This window comes from Nicotiana sylvestris, chromosome 7 (genome assembly GCF_000393655.2).
Source record: "Nicotiana sylvestris chromosome 7, ASM39365v2, whole genome shotgun sequence".
NCBI classification, from domain to species: Eukaryota; Viridiplantae; Streptophyta; class Magnoliopsida; order Solanales; family Solanaceae; genus Nicotiana; species Nicotiana sylvestris.
Window position 1 is genome coordinate 101642574 of NC_091063.1, and position 27509 is coordinate 101670082.

Sequence of the window (27509 nt, forward strand, 5' to 3'; positions counted from 1 at the left end):
AAGGTGGTGGCAGAGAAAGATCAGAAAGAAAAGGAAGACAGCTTGGAGCCAAAGCAAGGGGAGATTATAAAAGCAGAATTCTCACAACAAAAGAAAAGAGGAAAACAAATCATGAAGGAACAAGGAAAGCCTAAACAGCATGGGGCATTGTCAGATAAAAATTTAGAAGATCTATTGAACAAGAACAGATTTGGTCCTTTGAGAATTCAAAAGATGTGCAGTATTGACAAAGTGACTGAAGGGATTGTCCTTGATAAGAAGAATCCACCATGATAGTTAGCTCATGGAATATTAGAGGGCTGAATAAGCCCTTCAAGCAGAAAGAACTCAAGGCATTTCTGTTTGAGCATAAAATAGTTTTACTAGGCTGCCTTGAGACAAAAATAAAGCCTAGAAGTGTGATTAAAGTGAAGGAAAAGTTCAATAGAGAATGGAAGGTTTATTCTGATGAGGCAATAAATGAAAGGGGAAGGATCTGGATCCTATGGAAAGATCAACTGGTACAAGTCAATATAGCAATAGCAAGTGATCAATTAGTCCATTGCAAAGTAAGGGATAAAAGCACACAGAATACTTTTGAAGTTACTTTTGTATATGGGAAGAACATTGTTGCAGAAAGAAGGAACTTATGGGATCAATTGAGGAGTATTCAGAATAATATTCAAAAGGCATGGTTGCTAATAGGAGATTTTAATAGTATGTTGTCTGTTGATGATAGAATTAATGGACAACCAGTACAACAAGCAGATTAGTGGACTTTCAGAAATGTGTTACTGACATTGGGGTGGGGCAGCTAAACAGAAAAGGAAGTGAATGGTCTTGGTGTAATAAGAGGGATACTAATGACAGGATCTATAGTAACATAGACTGGGCCTTTGGTAATGCAGCTTGGCTGACAAAGTATAGTAGTGTAGAAGCTATATTTGAAAACCCAGGTGTCTCAGATCATACTCCTATTGTCATTAACACAATGGTAGTCAAGTCCTATATGTCTAAACCGTTTAGACTGTACAATGTGTTATTACATAATAAGGAGTTTGAACAAGCTGTTGAAGAAATACGGGGGCAACATATAGAAGGACACAAAATGTATTCTGTATGGATGAAATTGAGGAGATTAAAGGATAGAGTGTTGAAGCTGAACAAGGAGATGTCATCATTAGAAAAGAAGCTGGATAGCCTAAGTCAACAACTGAAGATAACTCAGGAGAAGCTTGACAAAGATCCATTCAATGAGGAGTTAATTACAGAAGAAAGGAATATGATAAGCCAGAAAATAAAGTGGGAAGAAGTGAATGAGAAGGTGTTGAGATAAAAATCTAGAGCAATCTGGATAAAAGAAGGAGATCAAAATACCAAGTTCTTTCATGCACAGATGAAGGAAGGACAAGCAAGAAATAGAATTGGTTCAATATGCAATGACCAAGGGGTCAGGATAACAGAGCCAAGAATGATAGAACAAGAATTCACTAGCTTTTTCCAATCCTTACTTGGAGAATGTGCTGAAGAACTAACCTGTATAGATTTGAAAACAGCTAGGAAGGGCCCTTGTCTAACTAATGAACAACAACAGGAATTGGTCAGACCAATAACAGAACAAGATATAGAGTTGACAGTAAAAGAGTTACCTAGTGACAAAGCACCAGGAGTGGATGGCTTCCCTAAAGAATTCTTCAAAACATACTGGAAACTTGTTGGAAGTGAAGTCAAACAAGCCATTAAGGACTTCTTTGAGAATGAGAAACTGTTGAAAAGTATAAACTGCACAACAGTAACTCTAGTGTCTAAGGCGAATAGCCCTACATATGTAAAGGAGTTTAGACCAATAATATGTTGCTCCACACTCTACAAGATAATTGCAAAAATCTTGACAGTAAAGCTGAAGACAGTGGTTGATTGTATTGTGTGTCCAGCCCAGTCTGCATTTATAGAGGGGAAAAACATACTGGATAACGTGATCATAGCCTATGAGTTAGTTAAAGGATATACAAAGAAGGGGATATCACCAAGGTGTTTGATTAAGGTGGATATAAGAAAGGTGTATGATTCAGTCAAATGGCCATTCCTAAGAATAATTCTGATTGAGTTTGGTATGCCTATGAGGTTTGTGCAGTTGGTAATGGAATGTGTAACAACAGTGAATTATTCCCTATTGCTCAATGGAGGATTAACTACAAGATTCCAAGCAAAAAAAGGGCTTAGATAAGGAGACTCAATGTCTCCTTATTTGTTTGTATTGGTAATGGAATATCTCAATCGATCCTTGAAGACATTGGAAGGAATGCCAAACTTCAATTGCCATCCGAGGTGTGCCAAGCAGAAAATAACTCATATTTGTTTTGCAGATGACCTTATATTGTGTTGCATAGCAGATAAGATATCAACTAGATTACTCATGAGCAGATTCCAGCACTTTTCAGAAGTATCAGAACTGAAGGCAAATATGGAGAAGAGTGCCTTATACATAGCAAGAGTTTCAAAAGAATTTAAAGAAGAGATGATGACAGAGATGAAGTTTGCAGCAGGGGAGGTGCCATTCAAATACCTTGGAGTCCCATTGTCAGCAAAGAAGTTATCTATACAGCAATGTATGTCGTTAGTAGAAAAGATTACAGCTCGACTCAAATACTGGACAATAAAATTTCTCTCTTATAGTGGTCGAGTACAATTGATTAAAAGTGTGATCTTTGAAATGCAAACCTACTGGGCCCAGATCTTCTTACTTCCAAAGAAGATATCTAAGCTGATAGTACCTGCTTGTAAAACATTTCTATGGACTGGAAAACACTGAAATCTTGAAAAGAGCACTGGTTGCATGGGATAAAGTTTGTATGCCTTACTCAGCAGGAGGACTGAATATAATTGACCTACTAAACTGGAATAAAGTTGCACTTTGTAAGCTCCTTTGGGAAATTACTGAGAAGAAGGACAATCTTTGGATACAATGGATATATAGCTATTATATAAAAGGAAAGGAGATTATGTCAATTCAAACACCTAAACAAGCCTGTTGGTTGATTAGGAAAATATTTGATACTAGAGAATGGTTGGTTAAGCCATCCAAGAGCTGACTTGAACAAGTATTGTAGCAAAGGGAAGTTGAGTATAAAGAAACTATATGTTGCATTAATGCCCCAATATCCTAAGTGTAGTTGGAAGAAGATAACAATTGGTTCAAAAGCACTGCCAAGACATCAATTCATACAGTGGTTAGCTATGTACAAGAAGCTCACAACAATTGACAGATTAAGAAAATAAGGCATATCAGTAGCTACTGATTGTGTGCTATGTGAAAAAATTGTTAAAGAAACAATGGAGCACTAATACTTTGAATGTGACTACTCCAGACATCTGTGGGCAACCCTGTTAAAATGGCTAGGGGAAATACACACCATAGGGAGCTGGAATGCTTAAACAGAATGGCTAGAAAAGAGAAGTTCGAGCAGAGTTAAAGCACAACTAGTAAGGTTCATATGTGCAGCTGTTGTATATCATGTTTGGGCAGAGAGGAATCAAAGGAGATTTCAAGACAAGAAGATAACAAGCCAACAAAGGATGAATACTATTATCTCAGAGCTTCATACAAGAGGGCAGAAAGAAATCAAATGGCAAAAGGAGCTGGACAAATTGAACTATTATCCTAGTTAGAGAAGTAGAAAATGTATAGCAAGAGTTAGACAAAGTTAGAAATCAGTGATTGTCAAATATTTTTTTCTGTAGGAGAGACTAGTTCAAGAGTCCAAAAGAACTAGTGAGTTGTAAATATTATACTTGGTTGAATGAAAATTAGATAGTTTGAACAAAAAAAGAACTTAATATGGAATGATTACCGTTAATTTTAGTTGATGTTTAAAATACTACATATTAAGAACTTAATATGGAATGATTACAGTTACATAAATAATTTAAATAAGGTAAAATCTGAATTGATTTTGAACTCCTAAATATTAGAACTTCATACATAATTCAAATAAGGACTAAGTTGTAAATATTAAAAAAAAATTGAATTATACTTCTTATCCAATGTGAAATTTATTTTTAAAAGGTAAAAAGCGAACGATATTTCTCTAAGGCCCTTCGTGCTTTTAGTATAGTATAGTATAGATAGATATAAATATAGATAGATAGTTCATCCAAATCAACAACAACAACAACAACAACGACCCAGTATAATCCCACAGGTGGGGTCTGGGGAGGGTAATATGTACGCAGACCTTACCCTTACCCCGAAGGGTAGAGAGGCTGTTTCCAGGAGACCTTCGTCTCAAAAAAACATCAGGAGCCGATATATTAGTACCATAAAAATGCATAATAAAATAACAGCAATATAAGAGATATGAAATACAGAATACGAAATACGAAATAGATGGCTGATATAGTAAAACTAGCAGGTAAAGCCCTGCATCAATAGACGACCAATGACATTCTTAGTCTAACTCCTAACTGGCTAGTCTCACTCTATTGTGTTGTAGAAATATTCACAACTTTCCCTAACCTACAACCTTAATGCTCGACCTCCATAATTCCCTGTCAAGGGCCATGTCCTCAGTAATCCTAAGTCGCGTCATGTTCTGTCTGATCACCTCTCCCCAATACTTCTTAGGTCGCCCTCTACCTCTCCGCGTGCCCACTACAGCCAGTCGCTCACACCTCCTCACTGGTGCATCAGTGCTCCTCCTCTGAATGTGCCCGAACCATCTGAGTCTTACTTCCCGCATCTTGTCCTCCATGGGGGCCACACCCACCTTCTCTCGAATATCTTCATTCCTAATCTTATCCATCCTTGTATGCCCGCACATCCACCTCAACATCCTCATCTCTGCTACTTTCATCTTCTGGATGTGTGAGTTCTTTACCGGCCAACATTCAGTTCCATATAACATGGCAGGCCTAACCACTGCTCTATAAAACTTACCTTTTAGTAACGGTGGCACTTTCTTGTCACACAAGACTCCCGACGCTAACCTCCACTTCATCCACCCCACCCCTATACGGTGTGTGACATCCTCGTCAATCTCCCCGATCCCCTGAATAACCGATCCAAGGTACTTGAAACTACCCCTCTTGGGAATGACTTGAGAGTCAAGCCTCACTTCAACTCCCGCTTCCGTCGGCTCAACTCCAAATTTGCACTCGAGGTATTCCGTCTTCGTCCTGCTCAACTTGAAACCTTTAGACTCAAGAGCATGTCTCCAAATCTCTAGCCTCTCGTTGACGCCGCCTCGTGTCTCGTCAATTAGAATAATGTCATCAGCAAATAGCATGCACCATGGCACCTCCCCTTGAATATGATGAGTCAGTGCATCCATCACCAGGGCAAATAGGAATGGGCTGAGCGCAGACCCTTGGTGCAACCCCGTAATAACTGGAAAGTGTTCAGAGTCGCCTCCTACTGTCCTAACCCGAGTCTTAGCTCCAGCATACATGTCTTTAATCACCCTAATATAGTCAACCGGGACCCCTTTATCCTCTAAGCAGCTCCATAAGACCTCCCTAGGAACCCTATCGTACGCTTTCTCCAGATCAATAAACACCATGTGGAGATCCTTCTTCCTATCCCTGTACTGTTCCACCATCCTCCTAATAAGGTGGATAGCTTCTGTGGTAGATCGCCCCGGCATGAACCCGAACTGGTTGTCTGAAATAGACACCGTCCTTCGCACTCTCATTTCTACCACTCTCTCCCAAACTTTCATGGTATGACTTAGTAATTTGATGCCCCTATAGTTGTTACAGCTCTGGACATCACCTTTGTTCTTATACAACGGGACCATTGTACTCCACCTCCACTCTTCAGGCATCCTATTAGTCTTGAATATAACACTAAACAATGCAGTAAGCCATTCCAAGCCTGCTCTACCCACACACCTCCACAGTTCAACCGGAATTTCGTCTGGCCCGGTAGCTCTGCCCCTTCTCATCTTACGCATTGCCTCCATGACTTAATCGATCTCAATGTCCCTACAATTACTTAATTCATGGTTAATGTCGGCATTCCTCAATTCCCCAAGTATAATATCATGATCCCCTTCTTCACTTAGAAGTTTATGAAAGTAGGTCTGTCACCTCCTCTTAATCTGGTCATCTCCCATCAAAACTTTGTCGTCATCATCTTTTATGCACCTCACTTGGTCCAGATCCCGAGTTGTCCTCTTTCTCGCCTTAGCGAATCAGAATAACTTCTTCTCCTCACCTTTGCTCCTTAGTTCCTCATACAGATAAGCAAAATCTGTCGTCTTAGCCTCCGTCACTGCCATCTTCGCCTCCTTCCTAGCTACCTTATACCTTTGACTGTTCTCTCTCTTCTCCTCCTCGTCAGTGCTCCCTACTAACCGCAGGTAAGCCGCCTTCTTTGCTTCCACTTTACCTTGGACAACTGCATTCCACCACCAATCTCCTTTGTGGCCACCATTGTGGCCCGTAGATATCCCTAACACCTCTCTCGCCGCCTTTCTTATACAGTCCGCCGTCGTCGACCACATTGTGTTTGCGTCCCCACTACTTCTCCAAGCTCCCATTGCCGATAACCTTCCTTCCAACTCTTTAGCTTTATCCTTAGTTAAGGCGCCCCACCTAATCCTGGGGCGTCCTTGTACTGACCTCTTCTTCCTCCTTATCCTAATACAAATGTCCATCACCAAAAGCCTATGGCTGGGGGTAGGGGTTGGTGGTACGGCTTAATCACAATAAAAAAAATATAATTAGACTTATATATATTTTTTCTTTATTGATTATTGATCTAGCTAAATAAGATTAATGTTTATCATTTTCAAAAATTTATATTCTTAAATATTCATTATAAATTCAGTACATACTTTAATAATAATATTTGCTTATTTTATTTAAAAAAATTAATCATTTGGCTTGGGTACAAGCGCAATACGCGTACCATGAGACTAGTATTGAAATAGGGTAAAAATTGTACGGGGCGCCCTATTTGGTCGCCCCCATTTAAACTATACCCATATTTTTAAATTTATTTAACATATACCCTAATTTTTACAACTTCAGGTGCCTCCTTCTTCCTGCTACCTGTGCGCTCCTTTCTTCCTCCTTTCTTTTCTACTCTTTGTCCTGGATGAGGAATGTTGAAACTGCAGTTGAAATAGGACTCAAAGGCCTTCAATTCAAGAATGCGGATTTGTTGCGGAAGAACTTGTGTCTTCTTGGTGTCGATGTTTCAACAAATGAAAATCAAGATTTGGTTTATGTTCGTCATAAAGTTATATGTTAATTGATCAATTATATGTTTCAAAATTGTTGAATGGGGTATATTTGCACTTCATAATCTTGTATATATGCAACCATTTCAAAGTTAAAAGTAGCCAATATATAAAGCTAATTGTTAATGGCCAATCCCAGGGCTAGGAACTGATCGATCAACATTATAACCAGCAAACTGTTGCCATGCAACAAGCTTATTGGCATGAACTAGCCCTGATCGATCAACATTATAACCAGCAAACTGTTACCCTCCAACAAGCTTATTGGCATGAACCTTTTTACTTGGGGAAGAAGACAAAACTTCAGCTAGTATAGGATAAAAACTTCAGCTTATTTAGTGTTGGAGTTTTTTATAAATGAACTTTATAACTTCAGTATCTTCTGCTGAAGTTTTTTGAAAAAGTTTTATAACAAAACTAATGAATCCAGGACAAAAGTTCAGCTTATATAGTACTGCAGTTTTTATAAATGAACTAAATAACTTCAGCATCTTTTGCTGAAGTTTTTGAAAAAGCTTTACGACAAACTATTGAATCCAGGACAAAACTTCAACTAAAACATGCTGAAGTTCAGCAAATAGAGAACAAAACTTCAGCTAGTAGAATGCTTAAGTTTAGGAATTACAAACAACTTCAGGCTCGTCTACTAGAATGCTGAAGTTTGTGTGATTGCCTTTGCTACTTCAAACACGTATGCCTGAAGTTTATGCGAAAAGCGAGTACGCTTGCAATTTTTTTTGTAAAACGGATATAAGTTAAAACGTGACCTAAAAAGCGGGTATAGATGCAAATCCCCCAAAAATAGGCTGGTATGCTTTGCTAATAGAATAGGCACAATAACTTAGCCCAGCTTATATTGGGAAGCCCAATCCAACCTAAGGTCCATCTGCAAGTTGGGTTCAACATGGGTCCAAATATTCGAAAATTCAAAACCGAAGCCCATTATACAAAACCCATTGCACGTCTCAGAAAAACCCTCATTTCTTCTTCCCAGAAAATCTCTTAAACCCTACTACCACAGAAAATCTCTTAAACTACTTCGAAGCCATGCATAGAAGGAACATTAGGTTGCGAAGAGAGTATCTTTACAGGAAAAGCTTAGAAGGGAAGGAGCGTTTGCTCTATGAGAAGAAACGCAAAATCAAAGAAGCTTTAGAGGGTTAGGTTTCACACTGAATAAACGAGAAAATTTTATATAATTCTTTTTTTTTTGTACCTTCTTTATTAACGATTTTGGGTATTTCAGAGGGAAAACCCATTCCAACTGAGCTCAGGAATGAAGAGGCTGCTCTTCGCAAAGAAATCGACCTTGAAGATGAAAATACTGCCGGTATGTTAATTCCCCTTTTGCTTTTGCCCATGTTTCGTTTGCATGTCTTTTTATAGTTTAGAGCAGAGCGGACCCAGGATGGGGCACAATTGTCTTAAACATGCCAATTACTTGTGATAAAGTTTGGCGCAACTCTATGAAAACATAATGAGTTTGATAACTTATCAGCAAAATACAAACTTTAATATTATCGAATATCATCAATGTGATACTAATATAACAAAAATACATCATTCGCTCATACTTGGACTATCTTTCATATTTTGAAAACAGTCAATATTAATAGCATCATTACTTACATTTGTAAATACTTCTTTCTCAAAGTAAAAAACTAAACGATCATTTAAAAATGTATCACTAATACTACTATGTAATTCATTTTTGATGTAATTCATGGATGAAAATGCTCTTTTCACTGTTGCAGTCGCGACAAGTAAAATTAGAGTTAACTTTACAAGTAAATAAACAAGTGAATAACTCTCTGCAAGATTTGCCTCAACCAAAGCTTTTGCCAAATCACCAATTCCTTTCAAATCAGAAAACCTAGGGTCACCACGTCGCATGTGCAATATGAAAGTGTCAAGTTGGTGACTAAGATCTCGAAGCTTCAATTCACCAATCTCATCTAGATAATACTTGGTCAATTTCATTATTCTTTCCTTATCAAAATTAGCAAATGAATTAACTGGATTCAAGCTGGCCATACCAAGAAGCAAGTTACCACTCACAACATCAAAACGACTGTTAAGCTCCTGATGCCGCAAATCAATCACAGAATAAAAAGATCAACATGTAACAACTTGTTTCGATGGTTGTTACTTATTGTATTGTATCGTATTGTTACTTTAAATACAATATTTGTTTTGATTGTTATTTTAATTTGATTATATCGTGTCGTTAAATTTGTCATTACGTAACGACGAAAAGTGCCATATTATATAACGACTGATTTGGCGTGGTGGCGTCGTTGCCTTTCTTTTTCCTCTCATCTTGCCTTTTCTTATTATTAAATAATCATATTTTATCACTTAACCTATTTTTTATATAATAATTCTACTTTGTATCGTATTTTTTCTTAGTAATGTTGCAAGTTTATTCTTCATACTGGTGGTGCATGATATCATCAAACGATACAATCTATCCAAAGATTATATTCATCCAACAATATAATACAATACGATGCCTTATAAAACGACATGTAACAATCATCCAAACAAGTTGTAAGTGATATGATTATGTAACAGTAGAAGGTCTACACTTTGACTTTCCAGGAATATTGAATTCTTCCATATTGGGTACCACAATATCATGTTTAGCACAAAATGAAGAGACTTCATCCATCAATGGCACCCATCCATCTTCTCTCATTACTTGCAACCTTTCCTTTGTGAGGTTAAGAAATACCACGGCATTGGCAATATCTTGCTCTTTCTTCTGTAAAGCTTTACTCAACTCGTTCGACATCATCAACACTTTCAACATCAAGTGAAGCATAAAAACAAAGTCAAATGCATTGATTTTACTCAAAAAGGCTTCTGCTTGTAATCTATTATCAACCTCAGAACCTTCAGATTCAATCACCTCAAGCACATGAACAATAGATGAAAATAAAACAACAAAGTTATCCAACGTTCTACAATGTGATCCCCAACAAGTGTCACCTGGTCTTTGAAGCCCTCGCTCTTGATTTAATTCTTTCCCACTTTGAACTTCACTCCTCTCTAGCAATTTCTCCAATAATTCTGCTTGATAATCACGAAGTTGATCTCTACGTTTAAAAGATGTTCCGACTACATTCAACACGTTAGCAATTATAGCAAAGAAAGTTTCCACCTCCTTATGTTTTTTAGCAATAGCTACAATGTCAATTGCAATTGATGCGCAAAACAATGAATACAATATGCCGATGGAGCTTGTTGTAAAATTAAAGCTTTAAGACCATTCACCTTTCCTTGCATGTTATTAGCTCCATCATATCCTTGTCCACGTATTTTAGATAGGCTTAATAAGTGTTTCAATAGCAAAGAATATATTGCTTCCTTCAATGACTTGTAGATGTATCACCAACACGAACAAGACCAATAAATAGCTCGTTCACTTGGCCTTTTATGTTAACATACCGCAAAGCAAGGGCCATTTGTTCATGGTGTGAAATATCCTCATCAACTAATATCCCAAAATAATCCCCTCCCAAGTCATCAATTATAGCTTTCATAGTTTCTTGTACACAAGCACTCACAATATCCTTTTGAATTTTTAGTGAAGTCATCATATTATTTTTTGGAGCATGTTTTAATATAACACTATCCACATCCGGAAGCCTCTTTGCAAGCCATTCCAAAAGCCCTAGAAAAAGGCCTTTATTTTTGGAAGATTCACTTTCATCGTGACCTCGAAAAGACAATCCAAATTCCTAGAGGAACCTTGCAACATCAATTGAGGTATTTAAACGAATTTGGTGATCACTTCTTTGTTTCTCGGATTGCTTGTTAAAAGCAACTTGAATTGACTGAGATTGATTAGAGAAGTCTAGCATCTTATTGAAACACTTATGACATAGTTCTCCTTTATAGTGCGTAGATCTGTCGTGAAATGCATTAGATATTAGATATGATTTGCCTCTTACACTTTGTGCTTTGAATGTCTTGGCTTACTAGAAAAGTTGTCCCTAATGTCATTGTTATCCTAAAACACAAGGCCAGGGAAGAGCCAAGGAATTGTGGAAACATTAAACATGAACTATCTCCTTAACAGCTGCACCTTGTGTGGTTAAAGAAATTCAACATTGTGATCCTTTTCCTTTCTTGAACCCAGTTGATTCCTGCTATGGCTCTTTCTTCAACTTTCGCTATATTCTGCTCCATATCCTTTGCCTATTGTTCCTCACTTACAATGGATCTCATGTTTCAAAATTATATTCTCTGGTCCCGTGGTGGATGATCATTTCTCACCTTTTTCTTCAGCTTGTAGTATCAGACCTTAAATACCTTTTTCCGCCTTTTGGCTAAAAGTTCTGCTTCATTGCCAAGTTGCCAGGACTTTTTGGTTGTTTTGGCATTCAATGGGTGGTGTCTTCCTAGGGTATGAGTTAATCTCCCTCGTGAACATAGACACATGCTGTTTGCTGTCGTCCACCGGGGTTATGTGGACCTTATGGAAGAACGGAGAAGTTCCATGTTCTCAATTTTGATTTATCAACCATATAAAAAAAGAAAAAAGAAAAACAAGAAATGTTTTAGGATTTGTTGTAGGGCCAGTCCCTGAATGGAAGTTTCTATTGGAACCTATAACCTTTACAGTTATTGTTCCTTTAATACTGTATTTTTTGTTATGCTCTCTCTCTTTGTTTTTTTGAAATAAGTATTCCAGATGGAGGTGAGGTGGTTTCCAGTTACATTACTTGTTGAGTTGTACGTGCTATGTATTTGCTAGGACTACTCCTTTATCTTTTTTAATGATGTTGATGCAGTACCTCGATCAACTATTGATGATGAATATGCTAATGCAACTGAAAAAGATCCCAAAATTTTGCTTACCACTTCAAGAAATCCTAGTGCTCCTCTTACTCAGTTTGTCAAGGTTGGTGTACCTATCTAAACCTAACAACCTAGCTCCCCCCCCCCCCCCAAAAAAAAAAAAAAAAAAACTCTTTGTTTTATAAGTCATTTATTTGAGAAATGTATTTTTTCAAGGTAATAATTTCTCTTGTTGTCCTTTTCTTTATTTTTCCCCTGTTGTTGTATGGAGACAGGAATTAAAAATTGTGTTCCCTAATGCTCAGCGGATGAATCGTGGTGGTCAGGTTGGTTTACTATTGTGAAGTCTATTCTTGTTTGATGCTTTAATGCATTATGAGCTAACTAGTGATGGCTTTTGGAGCATTATAGCTTAAAAGTTTCATAATACTTAGAATTGGAACTAATGTGTCTCTAAGAATAGGACAAGGTGTTCCTTTAGTGTGAATTACAATTTAGAATTATTTGTATATGTACATATTTGTATCTGTATGGACATGTTCAACCTAATGCTGGGGTTTAGTCAGCTTAATAATCTTTACTGGACGCTTTTCCATCTTGAAACTTGACCTTCTTTAAACTTAATTCCTTTGTACTCTGGGAAGATTTAGTTAGTGATAATGTGTATTTAAGAAAGCTAATTATTTTTGCACTGTTGCATACTAGTTCAATTTTGATACTGTTCCTCACTTCCTTTAACCTTGGCTCTTCATGTGATTGGGACTTGGGAATATGATTATATCTTACAATAAGATGTAATATCACTATGATTTTTGAGAAACCTGTTAATATATTCCTTCCTCTTTGGTGGGAAGAAAACAAATCAGAATCTTGAATGTTACAGTTTGAGATTGATCTTCTGTCCCTTGTTTTACTTCCCATTTCCATGTTAGTCCGTTGTTCTACTGAGCATAAAATAGGGAAGATCAGCACCCAAGGGTGTGGCCTAGCTGCAAGGAATGGACATGGGAGATCAAGGTTCAAATCCCATCAGCGCAAAATACCTTATGTGATTTCTTTCCATTTGTAAGCCTTGGTGGATAGAGTTAGGCATCACCTTGAGCCGATCTTATTCAATGGATTGTGACTTCCTCACTTGAGTGTTCTATCGAATTTCCATTGATGGACTAGTGGACTCATTCGACTCATCTAGTGGATTAGTTGAGGTGACACAAGCAAGTGGGATACCCCTGTTATCTAAAAATAAAGGAACATCAAGATAAAAGGGAAGAAATTGGATCAGATCCTCCTCCATGCTAGTTTGAACGATGATGATCCTCTCTCTCTCTCATTCTCTCTCTCTCTCTCTCTCTCTGTTTTTTACATGTCAATCTCCTGTTATACTTGGCAGAAAATGGGGCATTTTGGAGAACACTTTACAATTGGTATTTATCACAAACATAATTCACAAGGTTTGGCGCTTTGGTTAAGTATTTCTTGGGACAAGCCAATAGTATAGGCAGCTGGGCAGCTATCTCTACTGTCTCTCGAAGACATTATCTTTTTTGTGTTGTTTTATTTCTAATAGTCTCTACTCCATTCTATTATATGAAAATGAAAGATAAGGAATTGAAGTAACCTGTATCAGCTTTGTGTCTTTGCTTCATAAAAAATGCAGTGGCCCGTATTTTTCTTCACTAGGGCAAGGACATATTTCAGTCGCACTTATTTAATAGAATATAAAAAGAAAAGAGCACATGGCAATGGATGTCACATATTTTTTTTTGTAAAGAAATTGCTGTGACTCTTCGTCTTCTGGACGTTTCTTTTTTCAACGGGGAAAATGATTTGGCTTAAGCATTTAATTACTTTTATGTACTTGCATAAGTATCTAGTCATGTTTTATACACTTGTTATGTGTTTTCATTTTAGTCTCTTTTTTCCCCTTTTTGCAGGTTATATCTGAAATAATTGAAACCTGCCGAGCTCATGATTTTACAGATGTAATTTTGGTCCATGAGCATCGTGGTGTGCCTGATGGTATTATCATTAGCCATCTGCCATTTGGTCCAACTGCTTACTTTGGATTGCTCAATGTGGTAAGTGGTCTTACTCTTCCCTTATATAGTTCCAGAAGTCTTCTGCTGGCTGTGAAGAGTTGCAGATGAGGTCCTCATTTAACCATTTTCATGCAGGTAACGAGACATGATATAAAGGACAAAAAATCTATTGGAACCATGCCTGAGGCGTACCCACATCTGATTTTTGACAAATTTTCAACAAAGGTTATACCTAACATCCTTTTTTTTGATGAAGAGTAAAACCGATCATTTTTTTCATGCATTTCCAAAGGACTTGCTAGACATATTAACAAAAGAAACAAGAATTCTATGTTATCTCCATATCAAAGTTTATAGCTTTTCAGTGGCTTCCAGTTGGTGACATATTGTCATCACGAGTTTTTAATTTGGTCGCTTAAGCAGACAATCAATCCTAGAAGTTTTAATCATATATGAATATCTGGAGTCTTTGTATTCTTAGTGTGGCATCTTATATACTGTTCTATGCTAACCACAGTTATTTTGATCATGCAGCTTGGTGAGAGGACAGTTAACATCCTAAAGCATTTGTTTCCAGTGCCCAAGCCTGATACAAAGCGTATTATCACATTTGCTAACCAGTCAGACTATATTTCATTCAGGTTAGATTCTTGTTCGTAGCAGTTAAATTACTTAAAAATTAGTGGTGTCATACGAGCAGAATGAAGCTTGTAAAGTGTATCTTTGGCATTGGCTATCCTTAAACAAGTAGATATATATCTGACTTCTGTTTGTAATGTTCTATTTTTTTGTTTTTGTTTTTGGTAACATTTTATTTCTTTTTTCATAGTCCATCTTTTAAGGGATGTCTCTTTTAGTTGTTTCAGTCATTAGATTCTACATTTTTCAGCAAGCTTAGCATAGTGAATCTTTTAGACAATCGTTAGCCTTTGTTTATTTCTGTCATGGTGGTGTACATGGATTTGCCTGAAATATCCTAACAAATAGAAAGGTGAAGGGTCCTTACCACTAGGCTACCCCCCTTCTGTTGCCAAAGAACCTTTTATATAGACCTAAGCATTAGAGGGAAAGGGCCTTTTCTGATTGACAGAGAGGATAGTTGAAAAGGAGGTTAAGTTTTGATCATTTGCCAAATATACAACTTCTTCTTTTCCTCCTTGCTTTGTACTAAATTTGATTGAAACATGCAGACATCACATCTATGAAAAGCACGGAGGTCCAAAATCAATTGAGCTGAAAGAGGTTGGTCCTCGATTTGAACTACGGCTTTACCAGGTAACCATAATTCAAATGAGACTTGATTCATCATTCTTGTCTGCATCCGTGTTTATATATAATTCTGAAACTCTGTTATATTGCTTATCTAAGTTATTAGCAGGCCGACATATCTATACAATTTTCCTTGTTGTATTTGGGGAAAGGTATCATGATAATGGATGTCAAGTAACTAGACAATAGTGATATTGGACCCTTACCTCCATTGAGTTTATTAACCTGGTGATTTTTCTTGTTTTTGAAATTTGTCATATTAGTTAACAGCATTGTTTTGGTCTTAAAGAGACAGCGCCTGAAATTGATACTGTGGAGGAGGGTGGAAGTTAGGAAAGACCATACCCTGCTTTCTTCCTGAACAGAAGTGGTGAAATATTTCCGCAGTTTGATATTTCTTTTTTTGCAATTCTCTGATTTGGTGCCAGATAATAATAATCAACCTCTAATCTCTGAAAGCTCTATAATTTAGACCCGATTTGATGTAAGATAATAGTAGCGCTTCATACTATTTACTTGTTACAGTGTAGTTCAACTTTTGTGTGCCTGTCAGTTTCTGATTCTAAATAGACCATTTTCTCCATTTTAAAGTATAACATGGTCGAACATAACGGCCTCATTGAGATGCATGATTTTCTTCCATAGCATGTTTCCAAGTACTTGTGCTGTCTCGTTATTGAATATCAATTACATAATGTACAACTTTCGTGCTATGTTGTTAGGATCATGTGATATCTTTTGGTTTTGCTGAAAGTCTTGATCAGCGTTCCATCTGTCGTGTCTGATCAAGTTACTTGTTTCCTTTCTGTAGATAAAACTAGGAACGATGGATCAGGATGAAGCTCAAACCGAGTGGGTCATAAGGCCTTACATGAACACATCCAAAAAACAGAAGCTTCTAGGGGACTGAAGATGCGGAATAGAAACTTTAAAGCCCCAAGCATTAACAGAAGTTGATATCAAACAATTTTGTTAGCGAGAATACATCACAGAGCAAGATATGTGTTTGCTCATGGAATCGCAGGAGCTATTTATCTTAGAGCAATATTTGACGCTGCTTCTGGTTCCATAGAGAGGAGATGCTGTAAAGTCTGTGCCTCTGTGTGGAGGTGAAAAACTGAACTCTCTTTGTTTCAAGTAGTCAGTTGGTATATCCCTTCAACTGGGAATACAATGTAATGTATAATATGCTAGTTTTTTTTTTTTTAATCTCAAAATTGATTTATATGACTCTTCTATCTTGAGGTTGATGCAGCTTAAATGATGAGGCAAGAGAAAATAGAATGATTCTTTTTGCCTTCAACTTCCTTATCAATCTTTCTCTTCTTTTTTCCCTTTTTTATTTTTTGTGGTATTAAGCATGTACTTGCATCTAATAAGACAAGCACGTACCTCTAACATCTGTCTCAAACCTGCTTTCTTTCCATTCAATTAAACTAGTTGAGAACTGTACAGAATGTGTACAGAGGTAAGAATTTGTAAAAGGCAGAATCCTGAATTGTCAATTCATCAAACAAGTTTCAAATCAAATAAGACCCATGTGTCTTCATGTCTGTTGAAAGTGAGAATTGATTAGTCTCCTGATTTTAAGTTGTCAAAAACAGCCTCTGTTGAAACTTAGATCAACATAGCAAGCTTCTTTAATTTGTTCTGGCATGAAAGCCCGTCTCTTCTGCAGGTTCAGAATGAATGTCGAATTGCATTTGATTCGTAAAATACAAACTATCACTTCATTGGTTCAGAATATAGAATAGAAGCAAATAATACTCTCTCCGTTCCAATTTATGTGAACTTGTTTGACTGGGCACGTAGTTTAAGAAAAAATAAGATCTTTTGAGTTTGTGGTCATAAACAAGTCAAAAAGAGGTCCAGAGTATTTGTATGGTTATAAAAGCTTCGCATTAAGGGTAGAATTGGAAGTCTAAACTAAGTTCTTTCTAAATTTAGAAAGGGGTTGTTCTTTTTGGAACGGACCAAAAAGGAAATATGTTCAAATAAATTGGAATGGAGGGAGTAGAAAATTGAACTATTCCCTCTAATTTCAATTTATGTAAACATATTTTCTTTTTAGTCTTTGCTAAAAAGAATAAACCCCTTTCCTTATTTGGAAACAATTTACCTTTTATACAATAATTTATAGCCACACAAAATATATGTGTCTCATTTTACATCACAACTTTAAAAGTCTTCTCTTTTTTTTTTTAAACTTTGTGCCCAGTCAAATGGGTTCACACAAATTAAAACGGAGGGAGTATTTGGTGTAAAATTGTGTGGGGTAGCCACTTTTTAAAGTGATATTTACTTTTTATCCAGCATTTTCAATGCTTAGCAATAGTAGCCACTAGTCTATTAAAACTAATATGAAAAGACTGTGTTACCCTTTCTTCTATCTCTTTCATGTTAGGGAGAAGAACTGTGCCGCCGTCTATGAGACGACGATTGCTGTGGACTCCGCCGACGTCTATGATCTTAATTGTAGACTAACACATATCAGTAACTTATTCTGTTCATCACTATCGCACTCTTTTTCATCCTCATCCTTTGTATTCTCATAATCATCATTAGACAAATTATCTTGAGACACTAAATTGCTGTCACTTGTATTTTAATCAGACTAGTAATGAAAAGGTTATGTAGATTTGTCTTATCAATATTGCATCCAAGCCGAATCTGACATTAATCTTATATGTAAATTGCAATTATTATTATTATTATTATTATTATTATTATTATTATTATTATTATTATTATTATTATTTTTGTGAAAAGATACAAATAACGTTTGTTTTTCTGCTACGTTATGGATCTTGAACTTATAGTTACAAGTTCAAAAGTTTTCGAGTTTCAAGTTCAAAAGTTAAGGACACTTGGTCCTGAACTTAGAATTACAAGTTCAAAAGTTAAGGACACTTGGTCCTGAACTTATACTAACAAGCTCAAAAGTTAATGACAATAGGTCCTTAACTTAGACTAACAAGTTCAAAAGTTAAGGGCAATAAGTCCTGAAGTCCCGAACTTAGACTAACAAGCTCAAAAGTTAAGGACAATAGATCTTGAACTTAGGTTAAGAAGCCCAAAAGTTAACGACAATAGGTCCTGAACTTAGACTAACAAGCTCAAAAGTTAAGGACAATAGGTCCTGGACTTAGACTAACAAACTCAAAAGTTAAGGACACTTGGTCCTGAACTTACAGTTACAAGTTCAAAAATTAAGGACACTTGGTCCTGAACTTAGACTAACAAGCTCAAAATTTAAGTACAATAGGTCCTGAACTTAGACTTACAAGTTCAAAAGTTAAGGACAATTAGTCCTGAAGTCCTGAACTTAGAGTTGCAAGTTCAAAAGTTAAGGACTTGGTCCTAAACTTTATGAGTAGAAGGGTGTTTTCGTCCGGACAGGTAAAATTTATTAAAGCAGTGGCTAAAGACTAAAGATATTTTAAACAGTGACTTAAAAGTAAATACATATATTATTAGTGACTAACCGTGCACTTACTCGTATTTGGTTTAGGGTACACAGGGGACAAAGGAAGGGCCTTCAAGTCTGTCTCCCTCTACGTCTATTCTACTAACTTCTCATTTTATATATCATATTGTGGCTTTCAATTGCTTATGCGTTTCAGAATATATACTATATATGTATGTTCATGTTAGTGTTAGTTCATGTCAGAATGATTGAGGCATGAGCGTAACAATTTGGAGATCTCATGTTTGAATTTGAGTTACAATATTTGGTGTAAGCTTATTTGCTCCAACCTCTCAATTACTTTTTCATCGCTACACAGTTCCAAAGCAACAGAGTCAAAAGCGTCATGATCTTTTCCCTACTTTAATTGAATACAACTAGTGGTAAAGTTCTAAACCTAATGATATCGATCTCTGAATCGGTTCTTTTAACAATTTGAGTTTGAGAGGAACTCTTTCAGCTAACTAAAAGGATAGGAAGTTACTGTCCGAATAAGAAGTGAAAAAGGGACGGGTCAATCCAATTAGCTGACATGGACTTCTGGCTTTCAAAAACAATAGTATCAAATAGAGAAGAATATGTTGTTTGAGAAAAATGGATTCCAAGTCTTTAAAATTGAGGGAATTTATTAGGTGCACCAAACATAAAAGTGAATGACTTTAGGTTCCAAGTCATTCGTTTTCTTTTTCTCCCTAAGTCAAAGCTGGCTAAACTCGATGGCACGTAAAATTGTTGCAAAACATTATTCGGGAGAAGTTTATTATCTGGAAGGCGAGCAAAATGGTTGTTGCGGAACACATGTAACTTGCTTTCCGTGAGAAATGGAGTCAGCAAGAGTTTTTTAAGAAGATTGTTGGCTCCACAAGTACTTCAAGCCTCGTCTCAAATTTGATATGTCTGTACCCCGATAAGTCTTGAAATATGGGGTATTTGTAGGTATATAAAATTTATTGGATCTAAATCCATAAAATAATTTAAACCATATTTTAAATTCAAGATATTCGAGTCCAAACAAAATATTTTGGACTAATATAATTGAATTAATTATATAGATCCAACCCAAATAATGAGCCCAAGATGTGATCTTCTTAGAGCCCAGTTTGGTGCCACGTGTCAAATGACGTGGCACGCCAAGTCAAAAGGAAGAGTCAATAGGATCGTGCCACATGTCACAATGACAAGGCATGCCAATGAAACTGTGCCACATGTGCAAGTGACATGTTCTCGCCAATCAAATACGGCATTGTCACTCTTCAATCTGATTGGTCGGAAAGAGTTTGTTCTCATCACAACTCTTCCCTCCCACAACTATAAATAGGGGTCTTCAGAACTCAGAAAGACATCTGAAGTTATAACAAGAAGCAAGAGAGAGCTCGTGGATCAAACACGCAAAATTCTCTAAAAATTTCAAGCTTCAAGCAATCAAGTTCAAGCTCAAGAACGAAGAACAAATCAAGGTTCAAGGAATACGAGTTCAAATAAAAGTTCGTGCTAGTTGAATTCAAGATCATCATTCGTGGCAACAAATGTAGATTCAAGATCTAGCTCAAAGACCCTTAATTTATTTACTATTAGAAAGAAGAATCAGAGGATTGATAGAGATTCACATAGTATTTGAAATCAAATACTACAATTGTTGCAATATTTTTCAGTCTCGATTATTTTCTTGACACAAATTTGTTGTCTACAAGTATAATGGACAAGTAAAAGTGAATGAATGAAGTAATATATATCTTTTAATAATAATACGTTGTTATAACCGAAAAAAATGGAAAGACCAAATATATCCCTTTACTATCGAAAATTGTTTAAACTTACCCTTCGTTATACTATTTGGCCATTTCAGAACTTACCGTTATACTATGAATCACTTCTGCCCTTATTGTTGATGGAGAGTCATGTGGCAGTTCCTCATTTAGCGACCCACCCCCAATTTAGTCTACCCGGTTCACAACTCAACTGCCCATAACCCGACCCGTTCTTTTTGCTTTTGATGCCCTCTTAATGTGGCCGTCGTTCCGGCACCGGCGCAACCACCAGTTGCTGCTACTCCAACTTGGCCATCTCCCTCACCACACTCATCTCGACCTCTTTACTTTCACTAGGTCTCCCAACTTGCAGATCTTTTCACGTCTATTTTTTCTCAACGGTTCTGATGAAGTTCGCAATAATACTATGATTTCTTCTCCTCATCTATCCTCCACCAGTACACCTTCTTTCCACCTCCACATAAAGCTCTTTATTTTCTAGAGGAAACAGGGGTCCAAAGATGTTAACAACAAAGGAAATAACAAAGTTCACATTTTTTGGGATCTTTCCAAAACTAAAGCAAATTTCGTTGGGACATAGAGAGAAATCTCCATTGATTGCATAATTGGGGAAGATCCAAGGTTGTATTTTAGCATGAACAGCAAAAAGGTATTGCAGATTAAGCACTTGAAATGAAAAATAAGAGGTAATGAGAGGATTGAAGTTGATGGGTTTTATGGGATGTCATAACTGGTTGTTTGGTGATAACAAAAATGACTATACTTTGTTGATGTTCAAATTCGAGAAATCAAATTATGACGCTGTTGCTGATGACCACATCTTGAATAGTGGAGTTCAAATATGGTCCCAGCAATATTGTGGGTTGGGGTTCGAGACGAAGTTGATGAAGAATTGTTTATTGAGAAGTTGAAGAAGCTCCTAACGGTACGGTCTGAAATGACCAAATAGTATAACGAGGTAAATTTAAATAATTTTCAATAGTAAAAGATATTTTTGGCCCTTTTCCGAAACGTATTCAAAGCAAATAAAATTATTATAGAGAGATTTAAGTATATGCTCCCAGCTCATACATTAGAAAGTGAAACGAAAATATTACTCCCTCCGTTCTAATTTATGTGAACCTGTTTGACTGGACACGGAGTTTAAGAAAAAAATAAAGACTTTTGGAATTTGTGGTCCTAAACAAGTCCAAATGGGTCCCAAAGTATTTGTGTGGTTATAAAAGCTTCTCATTAAGGGTAAAGTTGTAACTTTAAGCTAAATTGTTATCAAATTTAAAAAGGGTTCATTTTTTTTAGAACGGATAAAAAAGAAAATAGGTTCTGGAACGTTTGTGTTCAATAAGTATCAAGAGGAAAGTTCCACGCATTTATTTCAAAGTTTTAAAAAGCCTGTCCTCGTCACCTAGTTTTCGTCCCTCTTCCTAACATTTTAACTTTTTCTTTCATCTCTCTCTCAATTTCCAAGAAATCTATCCGTTAGAAACTTGCAACTTTGAATTGGTCCTATAATCCAAAAACCCTACGTATCCTCCATCGCCGGCGACAACCCCCCGGCAAACAACAGTTTATTGCCATGACTTTTGGTGTTCTAAGCCCCCTGGGCACAGCTCTAACGATAATATTTGTGATCTCATTATTAGCTCTGTTTGCTCAGCTCTTCTTTATACTCTGGCGGCGCCGCAATTTCCGCCGTAACATTCCGATTCTTGTCCCCAGACATGTTCTAGAACCTTCCGAGATCTCCTCTTCTTCTCCTAATTCGTCGTTTACTTCTTCCCTTTCTTCGACTTCGAAAGAGCTTCTCCTTTTCTTCTGCCTTAGAACACAAACGAGTAATCTCTCTCGGGTCGGACCCAACTCGTGTCCGAGTCCGATCTCCGCCGTGTCATCTCCAGAACCGGCAGAAATGGAGCTTATAGATTTGTTGAAGCTTCAGGGCATGTATGGGCCTTCGAGATTTCTCTTTACAATTAAGGAAGAGGAAAAAGAAGATTTGGAGTCTGAGAAGTCACTGTGTTCTTCTGCTGAGAAGACTAATAAGAGTATGAGCTTGCAGCAGTGTATGAAGATCGACGAAGAGTCGCCTGAAATGACGTCTCCGGTGCCGGAATTGGCCGTCGAAGAGTCGCCGGAGTTGGCTATGACGGTCGATTATCCTAATAATCCTATGGAGAATCAAATTCAAACGACGCCATTTTCCACCCCATGCGACTCGCCTTTGTTCTTAACTCCTCTGGCTTCTCCGATTCGTGAAGCAAGCTTATAAAACATGTCGTTATGCATCGCCCGCCGGCTATCACATTGCCGAGCTGTAGCCTGTAGTAGAAAAAATAATTATACCTTTTTCTTTTTGGGTATGTATGTATAGTTTGATTTTGACATTTTACCTTGACCAGTTTTCATTTTTCTAATTCGTCGTATTTATTGTAGTAGTATGTTATTGTAGTGTTGGCCGAATTATCTATGCAATTTTGAGGTGACAAGAATTATCGTGTTCATGGAGCTTGCATTGCGTTAGGAAAACATATATGAGAACTAATTTGCTTTTTGAAATTAACAATTAGTCTGTGCTCTCGGCGCACGATACCCTAGGGCTTGCTAATATGCACCGACTACCATGTTGTGTAAGAAACGACAGACAGTCCTACCGCCAACGCTTGTTCTCACTCCGGTTATCACCAATTGAACAGTTACGCCAGCATCGGGGGTTCCTCAGGAACTTAACCAACTTCAATTAGCTCAATGGATTCCTAGTACGAGTGCCAGTGCTTCTATGGCACCACCGCTGCCGGAAATCCAGAAAACTATGCCAATAGAGGAAGAGGAAGCTATACCAGTTGCTTAGAAGGGAGGAGATACACATGCAGCTACTAGAAAGCTGGAATTCTCTATTGGTTATTGGGGCTTCCCCAACCATAACAGATATAGTCATTGGAAATAGATCGAAACAACAAGGTATGCAATTGAAATTTTTTCCCTCTGTGGTAAGAGATGGTCTTAAGATGGTCAAATTAAACTTTGTGGAACTTAACAATGTCTGAAATGGGAATCTGCCCTTATTGGATATGTATTGAGTGGCAACCCTGCTTTTAAAGAAATGTTAGAAGTTTGTATATGGGGTTTGGAAATCAGTAGCTACTTCGAAGGTGTTTCTGCACGATGATGGGTATTTCATATGGGTTCGAAGGTGTTTCTGCACGATGATGGGTATTTCATATGGGTTTGATACAAAGGAGGATAAGGCCATGATTCTGCAGAATGGGCCATACACATTCAATAACCGGCCTATAATTTTGAAAGACTGAAGCCAAAATTCCAAATCCAAAGCGAACCAATGCATGTTATTCACCTCTGGGTAATCCCTCCTGGTCTTCCTTTGCATTACTGGACAGAAGTAAAACTAGCTAGGAAGGATTGCAAGCTTAAGCAAAATAATTTGCAGAGATAAATTGACTGCCTATAGTGAAAGAGTATCACAGGCAAGAGTTGTTGTGGAGTTAGATATATCCCAAGTACTACCTGATGTGCTGCTAATTGAACGACCATATGGTAGCATTTGGGAGCAGAGCATTGACTACGAACTGAAGCCAAAACTCTGCTTCTGACTGCCATCAATTTGGTCACCTCTCAGGGCAATGCAAAAGAGAGGATAATTATGTTGAAAAGATACATCCTGCAAATAAGAAATACAAAGAAGAAGCAGACTAGAACTGAATGGATATCTAAACAGACAGAAGCAGTTGACACTAAGCAGCAAAACTCTGAGAACTACAATCAGGCTGAGGTGAAGGATATCCATGAACCTCTAGGCCAAACTCATGTTGTAACAAATGGGAAGCAGGTTGTTATCCAATGTGATGATCACCGGGAGGATGACATTGAACCAGACTTTCTGGTCAACTATGATTTGCTGAAAGCTATGAATCAATTTGAACCATTAAGGATACAAGAGGGCAAGTCTCCAAAGAAGCTAGATAAGGGAAAAACCGGTACTGTAACTATGCAGAGAGAAGCTAGAGGAGCTAAGGTTAGTCAAGGGTTACCTCCCAAGGCAAACCACCCCTATGATCATTTGCTCCTGGAATATATTAGAGGGCTCAATAGGCCCTTTAAGCAACAAGAACTCAAGAACTTTTTGCTTAAGAATAAAGTTGATGTTAGGTATTCTTGAGACTAGAGTAAAGGCTAGCAATGCTAAAAAGACACAAAAGAGCTTTTGGTGTTGACTGAAATTCTGCTCTAATTATGAATATGCTCCTAATGGTCGAATGTAGATTGGGTGGAAAGTACAAGAGGTTGATGTAGTATTGGAAATGGTATCTTCCCAAATGATACATTGTTGGGCCTCAAATAAAAAAAACATCATTTGCCGGCAATATTTCATTCATCTATGGACAACATAGCGCAGCAGATAGGAAGGGACTGTGGAACCAACTGAGAGCTATACAACGTAACCTAAGCAGTCCTTGGCTTATACTTGGTGATTTCAACACTTAATAACTGTGGAAGATAGAATGAATGAGGATTTTGTCCTTATCAATGAAACTACATACTTTTAAAACTATATAGATGATCTGGGTTTAGGCCAAATTACTAGAAGATATTGCAATAACTCTTGGTGCAAGAAGAGATGTCGCTAAAAGAATATACAATCATATTGATTGAGTCTTTGGAAATGTAGAATGTTTTCACAAGTGTGGTTGTATTGAAGCTATATATATGAACCCTGAATGCTCAGACCATTCCACCATTGTACTTGATACTAAAGTGACAACTAAAAGGACTAAGAATTCTTTTAGACCGTTACATGTTCTACTGAATCAAGAGAGTTTCAAACAACAGGTACACACAGGAATCCAAAGCAGGTCATACTATGTTTGCAATCAGGAGTAAACTAGAAGAGATTGAGATGCAAACCAGAGGCATGATCAAAGAATTCTCCTCTCTAGAGAACATGTTAAATAATATGCATGTGAAACTGAAGGATGTGCATAATGGTCTTAATGCCAACCTGTTCAATCCCTAACTAATAAATGATTAAAAGAAAATTATTATAGAATTACCGAAATAGGAAGCAATACAAGAAAAGGTACTAAGACAGAAATCTAGAGCTACTTGGATCACATGTGGGGATACAAACTCTAAATTCTTCCATGCTTACTTGAAGGCCAGGCACGCACGAAATAGAGCGTCCAATATCTTTACTGTCACGATCCGGATTTTCCACCCTCGGGAGTCGTGATGACGCCTACTCGTGGAAGCTAGGCAAGCCGAATATTATAAAATCATTACCCTTTTTGTTAAACATGTTCGACAATTTAAAATAATAAGTGATTAAACAGCGAAATAAATTAAATAACCGGAAATGTGGAAGACGAAAACTTAATAATTCAACCAAACACTGCTACATAATTTGAAGAACAATATTACCCAGAATTTGGTGTCACAAGTCACGGACTGTCTAAGAATACTACAAATAAGGTATGAATGAAATACATAAGTCTGTCTCTGAATAAGTAAAAATAGAAATAGAAAAGATAGGAGGAGACGCCAAGGCCGCGGACGCCTGCAGGACTACCTCGGGTCGCCTGAATAGACTGAAGACAGCACCCTCCCTGCGGTCCAAACGCTCCGGTATCAGTATCTGCACACAGTGTAGAGTGTAGTATCAGCATAACCGACCCCATGTGCTGGTAAGTGCCTAGCCTAACCTCGACGAAGTAGTGACAAGGCTAGGACCAGACTATCAAATAAACCTGTGCAGTTAAATCATATACAACGGAAAAATAAAAGCAGATAATTACAATCAAAGATGGGAGGGGGAAAACATGCTTGAGAGAGTAACAAATAACAACAGAATATCAAGAGGAATATTGTAAGGCCCCGTGGAAATTTTTACTCAAAAAGCCGAATCTCGTGATGCCAAGATAGGATCATGTGTTAGAAATTCATAAAAAACGCGATTCGGACCCTTTGGATTGATCGGTGCATTAACAAGTTAAGAATTACGTTTACCAGAAAAGTGCATTTCTGCGGTCCATTATGCGGTCGCATAATAGGTATACGGACCGCATAGTCGTCGCAGAGCCAGTCAGTGTGTTGGTTAAATTGAGGCCAACTATGCGGCCAATTATGCGATAGCATAATCAATATGTGGGCCGCATAGTCATCGGATAATCCCCTTAAAATTTTTGTGAAGGGCAGTTCTGCGGTGCATTATGCGACCACAAAACAGGTATGCGGACCGCATTTCTATCGCATACCCAGACAGTTTGTCCAAGTTTTGGGGCCATTTTTACGGTCCATTTTGCGAGCCACATGTCCATTATGCGATCGTGTCGGGGCTCCTATTTTCTAACTTTTATAACCCGACCCCATCCCGCTAGGTCTTCACCCTAAGAGGTAAGAGCTTGTACCCTCATCTATAATTTCGAAATTTCCATTAAAATAAGTGATTAGCAAGAGGGTTCATGGGTATAAGGGCTGATAATCTTGCATGCATAAAAGATAATGAGGTATGGGGTGGTGGTGAACCAAAAGAGATAACAATTGTGGTGTAGAATGATGAAAATCTCTCACAAAAGTGTCCTAAAATCGCTGTGCACACTTAGTGTTTGATAATTTACTTGAACGAGTTAGAATCTCTTTCATGCCTCTAATTCTTGGTTCAACTTGTAATTTTCATAAAATAGATTGAAGTTTCTAGGAAATTCCGAAATTTATTGTAAGGATTTAAGGAAAGCTCTACTGAGATATGTATGGTTAAAACCCCGTCTTTTAGAAATTGAGCTCCGTTTGTGTTTGTGTAAATACGGTAAGATTAAAGTTAAATTGTTGTATTGATTGTTGTTTCACATGAATTTGGGGTTGCGACCTTATATGCGTGAAAGATGTGTCTTAATAAGATCAATATGCTATTCTTGATAACTTGAAC

General features: G+C 37.3%; 2 protein-coding genes and 1 pseudogene across 2 annotated transcripts; 2 read left to right on the forward strand and 1 right to left on the reverse strand.

Annotated features, from left to right (window-relative positions):
* The first annotated feature begins 269 nt into the window (after positions 1–269).
* Positions 270–1315, forward strand: LOC138873531 (uncharacterized). Its single transcript, XM_070152000.1, has 2 exons — positions 270–673; positions 736–1315. The coding sequence occupies exons 1-2, from the start codon at positions 270–272 to the stop codon at positions 1313–1315; spliced, it is 984 nt and encodes a 327-aa protein (XP_070008101.1).
* A 6882-nt stretch (positions 1316–8197) lies between these two features.
* Positions 8198–16640, forward strand: LOC104225694 (uncharacterized). The gene is made up of 9 exons (XM_009777550.2): positions 8198–8382; positions 8470–8553; positions 12023–12132; positions 12305–12355; positions 13964–14107; positions 14204–14293; positions 14603–14709; positions 15259–15343; positions 16149–16640. The coding sequence occupies exons 1-9, from the start codon at positions 8271–8273 to the stop codon at positions 16245–16247; spliced, it is 882 nt and encodes a 293-aa protein (XP_009775852.1). The 5' UTR covers positions 8198–8270; the 3' UTR covers positions 16248–16640.
* Positions 8784–11239, reverse strand: LOC138872495 (uncharacterized; annotated as a pseudogene).
* Positions 16641–27509: the final 10869 nt, after the last annotated feature.

Excerpts from the sequence above, each read along its gene's own strand:
- LOC138873531 (XM_070152000.1), top strand. The coding sequence starts at position 270 with ATGATAGTTAGCTCATGGAATATTAGAGGGCTGAATAAGCCCTTCAAG. Across the intron at positions 674-735 it reads AATAATATTCAAAAGGCATG|TACAACAAGCAGATTAGTGG; the intron begins GTTGCTAATAGG and ends ATGGACAACCAG.
- LOC104225694 (XM_009777550.2), top strand. The coding sequence starts at position 8,271 with ATGCATAGAAGGAACATTAGGTTGCGAAGAGAGTATCTTTACAGGAAA. Across the intron at positions 12,133-12,304 it reads CTCTTACTCAGTTTGTCAAG|GAATTAAAAATTGTGTTCCC; the intron begins GTTGGTGTACCT and ends GTATGGAGACAG. Across the intron at positions 12,356-13,963 it reads GGATGAATCGTGGTGGTCAG|GTTATATCTGAAATAATTGA; the intron begins GTTGGTTTACTA and ends CCCTTTTTGCAG.